Source organism: Pollicipes pollicipes, unplaced genomic scaffold, assembly GCF_011947565.3.
Source record: "Pollicipes pollicipes isolate AB1234 unplaced genomic scaffold, Ppol_2.1 Scaffold_3447;HRSCAF=4054_pilon_pilon_pilon, whole genome shotgun sequence".
NCBI lineage: Eukaryota > Metazoa > Arthropoda > Thecostraca > Pollicipedomorpha > Pollicipedidae > Pollicipes > Pollicipes pollicipes.
This window is the reverse complement of record NW_023596297.1, coordinates 38,200,744-38,211,715: the sequence shown is the minus strand read 5'-3', so window position 1 is coordinate 38,211,715 and position 10,972 is coordinate 38,200,744. Positions and strand designations below refer to the sequence as shown.

At 48.5% G+C, this 10,972-nt stretch overlaps 1 protein-coding gene across 1 annotated transcript in view; it reads right to left on the bottom strand.

Moving 5' to 3' along the window:
- LOC119091361 (tumor protein p53-inducible protein 11) overlaps positions 1–10,972 on the bottom strand; it is an 81,877-nt gene that overhangs the window by 62,610 nt on the left and 8,295 nt on the right. The window contains exon 2 of the mRNA XM_037214110.1: positions 9,580–9,777. Coding sequence (XP_037070005.1) covers positions 9,580–9,728 — 149 coding nt within the window. The 5' untranslated portion in view covers positions 9,729–9,777. The remainder of the gene's footprint in view (positions 1–9,579; positions 9,778–10,972) is intronic.

Sequence of the window (10,972 nt, the reverse complement as noted above, 5' to 3'; positions counted from 1 at the left end):
GAGAGAGAGAGAGAAGCGCAGCGTCAACCAGAGTCGATCAGTAATGAACTCCACACAGAGCCCGGAATGTCATCACATCACCTGATCTTTGATGAGGAGATTTGTACAGATACCACGCAAGTACACTCGCTTTCAGAAAGTTGTTTAACATAAATGAACGAAGAGAGCGATGCATTAACCGGCCTGAGTGCCGTCGTTCCGCGACAGGACACAAAGAAGCTCAGGCTGCATGGAGAAGTCAGCGGTACCCTCCACACGATTTGGGAGTGAGCAGGCTGTGTAAAATCGGACTCCTCAAAAAGTAAACATGAACATGATCGACGTTGTAACGTGAATTTTACAATGCCCCAAAGGAAGATCTTCACGCGGTAAAAAAGCGAGACACTGTCAGAGGAAAGAAAGAAACCAGAAAACGGGAGAACGAGAAAAGGTGTGGAAACACGAGGATAACAGAACGAGAGAAGCCAAGAGAAAAGAAAAGGGGCCCAGAGATCGATAGAGGGTCAGGGACAGAGATAGAGACAGAAAGCGTGAGGTGTAGGGTAATGGGAAAGCGAAGAAAGGGTGATAGAGACATAACGGGTGATAACCAATATAGCGTCTTATGAGGCGTGAGAGGAACGGGGATATACGACATGTAAGAGTTCTCAGTTGTATCACGTAAAGCATGCAAACACCAAGACAGAATGTCTGCAAAGAGCATCTCAGAGATGAAGACTCTGCCATGTCATACAGACCTTCGGAAAGAGATTTTACGAGGTGAGGACCTGAACCTGTGGGCTTCCAACAGAAACACTCTAAAGAGCAGTAGTCGTCGGACCACACATGCTCTTTGTCTTTTGGAAGAATGATTTTTAATGTCACTCTGTAGTATGCCGTAGCGAACAACAAGGAATAGCCAGGATGCCCGGGGAAGCCTCACATTTACTTTGGGAGACGCACGGTCCGCACGCCTCTTGGTGTGCGCCTCTACGTTTTACAAATTGGAGGGTGTCCAAAGCAAACTGCAGACCTTCGGCAAATGTACTCAAAAAGGCTAGAGATATAAATTTTAGGTACGATTTTACGTGTAATATATGCCGAATGTCTTATCATGTTCACGCAACGCATTTTCACATTTACACATGCTATGACAAATAGTGTCGTCATTATTGCAAGACCGCAGGCCCAGGGTTGTCATGTGAACTATGACAAAAGCTTTAACTTGAGCGGCCCAGCGCGGCCCAGCCACAAGGCTTTCGGGGCGCTGATATTTTTGGGTAATAAGAATCGTAGATTATGTAATTTTCAGCAGCAACCATTGCAATTCTTTAGAAGTTTTTCCGCGTAAATCATTAGGCATCAGAGTACAGCTGTTCCGTTAAGCGAGTTTTCCCAATAAGATTGCACTAAGACTGCGACTTCGCCTCCCTCACCCGAATGATAATGAAAACATATCCTTTTGATATCACGAGAAAGTTGAAGACCACGAGCCGAAACCAGGTTCAGACTTCAACGAGCTGGTGTCGCAGCAAAACCAGACTGACATATTTTTATGGAGAACAAAGCATCAATGACATTGGTAAGTGGAGTTCAATACGTACAGACGCTCCCGCGCTCTCGTGCGCGAACGATGCAGGCGCCCCTTTTAGCGCGGTATTAAAGGGGATGTTCCACATCTGCATAATGTTTTGGACTGAGACAGCCATTTCCAAGCTAATTCCCTGCGAAATGAACATTTATGCCCTGTTTAAGACTGCAAAATCCTCTCGTTTCTGAGCTTGGTGCACGACAACTTGGACAGACAATTTCGCGCCACCTGATTTGAGGTCTCCCAGAGATATATGACGTCTCAGAAACTTCACACATTTTCTGCCTCTTCGACGGCCACGTTGCGCTCAAGGTGAAAATATGGACATTGCCTTATTCGCGTCTGGAGCACGTCATCACAAATCATTGCATCAACGAAGAGCATTCGGTTTTCAACCCAATTAACGCGCTGAATGCAAGTCTCCAAAACAAACGTGTTGTGTGATACATAATGCAGGCATTTGGCCAGGTCTACTAGCTACGGCGGACATGAGACTGTGAATCGAATAGCATAAGGGAAGCACCGTTACCAAGGATGTATATACAGGTAAATAAAATTTCATCACGGACAAATATACAACACCACGAGAAATGGGCAAACACGTGCAGATAGCGATCGTAGGTTTAGTGCCACATGCATTAATTAAAAGCCACCTTAAGGCGAGTTACAGTAGTAAATGTGAGTCAGCCCGTCAGCTACAGTAAAAATTGACATGGCCAGCTTGGCAACGATCATGACGTCCCAAAAACGCTCTGTTAAGTACTCAAACGACAACGCATTGATTGGGATGTTTACTAAACAGCGACATTGTGCTGTCCGAAGCAATCTCTCGTACTTCAAAGCACACCAATAGTTACAAATGAGCTTTTCAAACATCACTGACGCGAATACCAAACATCGCCTTTAAAGGGAGTGTTCCACATTTGTATGGGGTTTTGAACTAAAATAGCCACCTTGAAAATCATACAGTGCAGTCCGCAGGCCTGTTCTCCAGTTTCTGAGCTACATGCGTAAGAAATGTGCAGACTTTTTCGTGCAGACTTTTTCCAATGACACCCAGGCACAAATGACGCAATAATAAAGTCATTCAAATTCTGGCAATCCCTTCGTGATGCAGCGATCAACTGAAAAAAAAAATGTTGAGTCGTTCATATGTGGTATTGGTGACCACGATTTCCAGATACAACGGCCGTCAATTTTCCTTCAATCAATGTGCACAGTACGATGACGTAATCAATGTGTTGTATTCAATCAAATACTGTAATCAATCAAAGTAAAATATTGTAATCAATCAAAGTATTGGACAGAATATTTATTAAACAGAAATTTCGGTGTCCAAAGCAGCCTTTTCCACCCAAAAGCATACCAACAGTTATAAATGAGGTTAATTCAGCACATCTGATGCTTTCTTCAAAACCTTCAAACATCGACCATTTCCTTTAGGAAGGATGGGGCTGTGCACTGCACCGAATGATTTTCACGATGGCTGCTTTATTTCAAAACTCCATACATATGTGGAACACTCTTCTTAAGGAGTAAACATAAATTTGCCTAATAAGCCCCAACTATCGAATTCCAATGCAAAGATCGCCCACAACCTTGAATTCCAGCTGCGGTACTTCAAAACTTAGGGCTGCTGCGCCGACCTGTGGCACTTCGCTGTAGCAATTTCTGGTGTTCCATATAACCCAATGGACAACTCTGACGAACAGCGCTTTGCGGTGATGTCAGGCGACGTGGCTTAGAAGAGAAACCTAACTTACCAAGAGTTCATCGGGCGACGTGGCTTAGAAGTAAAGCCTAACTTACCAAGAGTTTATCGGATGCCGATCTTGCAATGCCATTCGAATTGTGACCTGCTTATGCATTTGAGGGATGTCACAACTCATTTTCAGTTCAATATTTGAATTCTGCGCCAAAAATTATCTAATAACACTGCATATTTTAAGCTCACCATGTGTTTAGTTCCAATTTCATGCAATCTGTGGCCATATGACGGCTGCTCACGTGAGTTGGTGCTGTTTTCGTTATAAACAAGCTACAAAAATATAGGGATACATGCAAATTGCATTATTTACGAAAATAGCAAACATTAACCTCCTCTCAGGTCATTGACCTCGTCTTTCCAAAAGTGTGGAAGATACAAAGTAAAGGTACCTTAATGTTATATTACGACGGCAATACTGAGCAATGACAAACACCGCACAAAAAGTTATGCGTGGTCAAAGTTTTTTAAGTTGAACTGTTGACCCGACCTGAGTCACCGGACTGGGCAGATCAAAGCTTCAAATTTACAAAAAGGATGCCAACTTGATGGATGACCAGGCACTGAGCCCTTGATGCTGCTTCGAGCGTTCTTTTTTTATCTGCGCTCGAAAAACCGCAGGGGAAGTCAACTTTCACTGGCCGAGCGCGAGTACACCAATAATTAAAAGTGAGCTTATTTCATCAATTTGACGCTTGCCTAAATGACTTCGGGTGTGAAGCATTCCCTTGAAGGCTTTATGTCAGATCTCAACAGCCAGAGGAAGTCAGGATTCGGGGATGCAGAGTGCAAGCAAATGCACCTACTACAACTCACTAATGAATCTCAAAACTTTCAGACTCATGAATCCTCCAATAATCGACCGAAAGACAGCTAATGCCATCTTTCCCGAGAGCGATCTTCACACCTGAACTTCACCTTGATAAGGGAGTGGTATCAGCCCTATTCCTTGGAGAAAAACCAGTGGAATGAAAATATAACTGGATTGATAGTTTGGCAACATGCCTTTCTCGAAATAACAGCAGAAGTGAATTCAAAATTGCCTGCCGATGATCTTACCCGATTTTTCAGTTTTTTTTAAAAAAGCAGACCACAGTTTTACAGGACGTCAAAATTCAGGAGATTAAGCAAAGAACGGTTGCCAGCCATTACCACGATACGGTGCCTACCTAAGAATTATAATGCGCGAACATACGTGTACATGCAGGCGAATTTAAGCACAGGCACCACGCTTCACGCTTCATTCAAACATGCAAGCGAGTTAAAGTAAACAGGCATCACACATCGCGCATCAATTACACCTGCAAGCGATTTCAATTGAACAGGTATGGCACATCACGCGTCAGTGTCACTTACACATGTAAACGATTTTAAGCTAGCACACATCACGCATAGAGGCACATATCACGTTCGCATAATCGGCCATGATGAGTCCTGTATTAACATACAGGACTCATTTACAGGACATACAGGGCATGCAGATTTAGTCGCCGACCTTTTATAGGAATAGATTCACTTATTTTCCTGTCTGGGTGGTCCTGTGCTCTGTAGATGACTTTAAGGTCTAAAAGGGGTATAAGGTCCATACTTCCCTCGATTTCAGCCTGAGCGTGTTTTGCCAAAAAATAGCCAGGCCATTTTGGGTCCTGACCATACGACCTGCCCGCTCCTCCGACTCTCGCTGAATCTCGCAACCCCACGCGCCCCGTCCGTCGCGGCTTTAACCTCTCTAGCACGCTCGCGAGGCGGCCGAGGCGCAGCCAAAGCTCAGTAGCGTGGCAAAGTAGTCCATCTTACCGAATAAAGAGGGAAATGTATTCGCCCGGTTGTCCTTTCATTATCCATCATATAGGCAAGATTTCCAGATCTCTCACTTCATGACCCTTCTCGTGCCCGCTACCTATCTTCCCCCGAGGCCATCACTAACCGGGCACTGATTCCATCAGCTGCCCGGCGGCAAAAGATTCGCGCCCTGACCTTCAACACTGCCCTCTTCGTACGGCATCATCCCTGACCAGTTGCATCAGCCAGCCAAAGTGAGTTAGTTTCCTGCTCCAGTTCCACGTGCCATGATGACAGAACACATCGATCTTTCATTGGCTTCCCGTTAGGATTTACGGAGACTGTTGCGGCGTTCGCGCGGATGTAGACGGATGATCCAGATAGCTCCAGCGCATCACGTAAAGTTCTGCCTGCTCGGGACAGAGAGCTCTTGCCCGAGCGGGCACTGCATCGTTCCAACCTGGTTCTCTTACCGTGGCTGTAAGCGGAGAACAGATGTGACTTATCTCTCTGGAGACATCCCCTATAGCAAACTAACTGAAAAAGAGACTATCGAGAGTCGCAGCTCCGACTCAGATCCACGAGCCACCAAGGAGCCAGCTCATACCATTTCTAATACATATCACTCACAGAGAACCGATAATTAGCCGGCCAGCGCTGAATCGATGTTGCCTTTATGATATGTGAGCGCCTCAGAAGACTCAGTCAGCAGATTGTAAAACCACTCGCCGTTATCTTCAGGCCGAAGCGAAGTCAGCGCAGCTAGCTCATCTCAAACAGAGAGTGGAGGAAGGTTAAGTGGTGGCGCAGCGATATTTTTGGAGAACATTTTGTTCATGGTGCAAGTTTCCGTCCAGGACTTCCACTCGGACAGAAATCAGAACACAGCGCACCCGCTTATATTGCACTGGACGGGGGCGTAATCTCTCAAAATGAGCTGGACGGGGGGGGGGGGGGGACGGAGTGGATGAACGGTGAAAAATGACCCATTCTACCCCAAAATACAGCAGGTTTACAGCAAAAAATACAGCAGCAAAATACGGACAAGCAGGTTTCTTCGCAGACTGAGCTCACTTTGATCCCGAAGTTGGAGGAAGTGGAGCCAAAGTTGGGGGTAGAGGGGGGCTGGGGAACACCATCAGAGCTTCAGAGCTCGTAGCGGACTGCACCATGCGTAGTCTCATTACAGCGCATGCAGTTCTGCGGCGCTTAGTGCCGACAATCCCAAACCGAGCACCAGCTGAACAAAAATCACGGACCGAACGCCAGCTGAACAAAAATCACGGACTGACCACCAGCTGAACAAAAATCCCGAACCAAACGCCAGCTGAACAAAAATCACGGACTGACCACCAGCTGAACAAAAATCCCGAACCAAACGCCAGCTGAACAAAAATCACGGACCGAACGCCAGCTGAACAAAAATCACGGACTGACCGCCAGCTGAACAAAAATCACGGACCGAACGCCAGCTGAATGAAAATCACGGACCGAACGCCAGCTGAATGAAAATCACGGACCGAACGCCAGCTGAATGAAAATCACGTACCGAACGCCAGCTGAACAAAAATCCCGAACCAAACGCCAGCTGAACAAAAATCACGGACCGAATGTCAGCTGAACCAAAATCACGGACTGAACGTCAGCTGAACAAAAATCACGGACCGAACGCCAGCTGAACAAAATCTACCGTTTTAGAGATGGGAGCGGATCTCAGTACGAAAACAAGTTCAACTTTGCGAATGTGTGTAATGATAGCGACAATTTCTTCGGTGAAACCTGCAAGTGGATTTTGTCGCAGGTTCTCACGGAAAGGTTGCATGCGGTGAGCTTGGAGCGATGAAGCCCGCCTCATGTCGTGAGAAACCTTTCGGCGCACCGTAAGAAACAAGTTTCCCATTGCCGAGGACATCTTCGGGTTTTTCAATAAAAAATTGCATCCTCAATCAAATTCATTTACGTGTCAAAGAAAGATGCTTCAAAGGCGGCGGACCCCACTGGGTCCTTCGCCCATGCGGTGACTGTAAAAGGAATACTGAGATACCAGACATGCTGCCCGGTGGACTGGACCACAATCCGAGTGCATCAACCGTCGAAGGATAGCAGAAGCAGAGAGGTCAAAGTGGTAAAAGGTCACGGTCACCAGTGGGGCCATGCACAGTTGTGTTGGGGAGATGGCTTTGGGAGTAAGCTTAAGAAGGCTGCTGGTAAATCCGCATTCAGATGACCCTGCTCTGCCATGTTAGCGTGGTGCATGACTGTGGAGGATCAGCGTGGTCTATATATGCTATTGAAGGTGAGGTTCTGTGCCTGCATGTGCACTGTCGTGGTCTTTTGGGGATGTTTTCCGTTTCGTCTGCGATGTTATGATATTAAACAACTCAAATATAAAACTTGAACACCTTAAGTCAAAGAGAGGCTTAATTCAAAAGTACTGTTGCGGAAGTGGCAAATAATAAAAAAATGAGTTCGTGGTCTTGGCGCTCATATCGCTAAGGCAGGGTCGATTTTCTCCAAGACCAGACCGCTGGACGTTACTCACCTTCCGGCCCCACTACATTTTTCAGTCTCATACAAAACACAAAAAAACATAAATACACGAAGATTAGATCCCAGATGTCTAAAGTTTAAGACAAAAGGAACAGCGTTAAGGACATCTGGAATTTATTTTCTTAACTTTCCGTAGAAGCACTGGTGCGGCTTAACATTTTATGTTATTATCAGCCTGCGATTCGATGCATGTATCGCTGGAACGCGAAAGAGTCTCTCTGCCAAGGATAACATATTGATTACACGTTTCTAAACAGTAGACACAGCGACTTGTCCTTGACCTGACATCAGCATTTTCAATTACCTTAATTTACACTTCAAGGGTCTAGGAACGTTATCAGACGTCGGATGCATCTCAATATCGTCCTTCAGTTCAGAAATATGCCCTCAGGTATCGCCAGCGCCGCCTACAGTAAATTCTGTTAAACCCAAAAATAATGTTTCCAGGGCGAGAGTCAGTTTTTTGATATCTTCATTCTAAGGATGTTTCTAAAGCTGAAATCTCGCCTTTAGAAAAAGATCCAACTCTCTCCTGCCAAAACGTCATGGTCATTCTTTCAAGATCAGGCCAAAAAAGCCATGTCATAAATTTTGAAAAAGTGAAATTCCGAGGTAGCAAAAATGTTTTTCGTTTGATTAAAATGGTAATGGTGTCAGGGTTTAACATAATCAGACTGACATCTTAAGAAAGCAAGACTGCCAAAAAAGTACATTCCATGTGGCCTACGCAAATCGCCCGAAGCTATGCCCCAAAGACCGTTTCTCGGATTTTGTTTGTTTGTAGTCACTGCTTGATTCCGGGCTTACAACAGCCCTTAAGACTGATTTGGTGGCGTCTACAGGCGAGGGCTTAATTTTCAAAATTTGTGGTTGTCTTATGGCTGAATACCACCGCCCGCTGCATGACGTGCGTGTCCTTACGCCGACAACAAACACGTGGCGTTTCGAAGCTGTGCTTATGCTCACGACACTCGTGATCATCAGCACGGCTTCGAAGTGTTGGCTTTCCCAACATATCTGATACGTGTTTCCTAACGTCGACCATTCAGTTCTCCTGCCATACTAAAGGGTTATGATTTTCAACGTGAAAATTCCCAACTTGTAATGTCGAAAAGCAGTTACATTGGTACAAAAACTGCATCCATAATAGATGACCCAGTATCTAACCTTTCACACTCTCCCACAAATCCTTAACATACTCTGTTTTTTGGGTACACAGAACCCCTCCCTCCAGCATCATGCACCCATTTGTTATCCATCACGGGGTAATCTCTCCTCTTTCGCCGGAACCACCTTTCTCCCACCTACCATCCTATTGTTCACGTTTCCGGGCGACGTACTCCGCATCTCCAGATTCACAGGATCCACCTTCCAGCACATGCCGATGATTCACAAGCCAAGCCCCTCGTGGCCAATGTACCTCACTCCACGCGACGTACCTCTGGTCGAGCGGGACCTATCTCTCTTTCCCCAAACGGCCGAGCGGGACTTACTTGCCCTGCCCAGATGGCCGCGCGAGACTTACTTGTCCTGCCCAGATGGCCGCGCGAGACTTACTTGTCCTGCCCAGATGGCCGAGTGCGACTTACGTGTCTTTCCCCAAACGGCCGAGCGGGACTTACTTGCCCTGCCCAGATGGCCGCGCGAGACTTACTTGTCCTGCCCAGATGGCCGAGTGCGACTTACGTGTCTTTCCCCAAACGGCCGAGCGAGACTTACTTGCCCTGCCCAGATGGCCGCGCGAGACTTACTTGTCCTGCCCAGATGGCCGCGCGAGACTTACTTGTCCTGCCCAGATGGCCGAGTGCGACTTACGTGTCTTTCCCTAAACGGCCGAGCGGGACTTACTTGTCCTGCCCAGATGGCCGAGCGGGACTTACCTGTCCTGCCCAAATGGCCGAGCAAAACTTACCTCTCCAGCTTGGGCACAGCGTTGACAAAACGGGAGACAGTGGTCTGCATCGGCGGCCGGGCCGGCTCACTGCTGGCGAGCGCAGCCGTCGACGGTTCGGCCAGAACGGCCTCGACCGCCGGCGCCCCGGCCGAGATCGCTTCGGCCATCGCCGCCCCCTTAGACCGCCGATTGACGCATGTCGGACCTCCCTCACACCTGGCGGACAGAGAACTGGCTCATGTCGAGCCCTCCCTCGCACCTGGCGGACAGAGAGCTGACTCATGTTGGACCCTCCCTCACACCTGGCGGACAGACAGTTGGCTCATGTCGGACCCTCCCTCACACCTGGCGGACAGAGAGCTGACTCATGTCGAGCCCTCCCTCACACCTGGCGGACAGAGAGCTGGCTCACGTCAAGCCCTCCCTCACACCTGGCGGACAGAGAGCTGACTCATGTCGAGCCCTCCCTCACACCTGGCGGACAGAGAGCTGGCTCATGTCGGACCCTCCCTCACACCATGGCGGACAGAGAGCTGAATCTGTTGACCCTCCCTCACACCTGGCTGGAAGAGAGCTGACTCATGTTGGACCCTCCCTCACACCTGGCGGACAGAGAGCTGGCTCATGTCGACCCTCCCTCACACCTGGCGGACAGAGAGCTGACTCATGTTGGACCCTCCCTCACACCTGGCGGACAGAGAGCTGACTCATGTTGGACCCTCCCCACACCTGGCGACAGAGAGCTGACTCATGTTGGACCCTCCTCACACTGGCGGACAGAGAGCTGGCTGCACGTCACGCCCTCCCTCACACCTGCGGACAGAGAGCTGACTCATGTGGACCCTCCCTCACACCTGGCGGACCAGAGAGCTGACTCATGTTGGACCTCCCTCACACATGGCGGACAGAGAAGCTGACTCATGTTGGACCCTCCCTCACACCTGGAGGACAGAGACTGCTCACGTCAAGCCCTCCCTCACACCTGGCGGACAGAGAGCTGACTCATGTTGGACCCTCCCTCACACCTGGCGGACAGAGAGCTGACTCATGTTGGACCCTCCCTCACACCTGGCGGACAGAGAGCTGACTCATGTTGGACCCTCCCTCACACCTGGCGGACAGGAGACTGACTCATGTTTGGACCCTCCCTCACCACCTGGCGGACAGGGGAGCTTGGCTCACGTCAAGCCTCCCTCACACCTGGCGGACAGAGAGCTGACTCATGTTGACCCTCCCTCACACCTGGCGGACAGAGAGCTGACTCATGTTGGACCCTCCCTCACACCTGGCGGACAGAGAGCTGGCTCACGTCAAGCCCTCCCTCACACCTGGCGGACAGAGAGCTGACTCATGTTGGACCCTCCCTCACACCTGGCGGACAGAGAGCTGACTCATGTTGGACCTCCCTCAC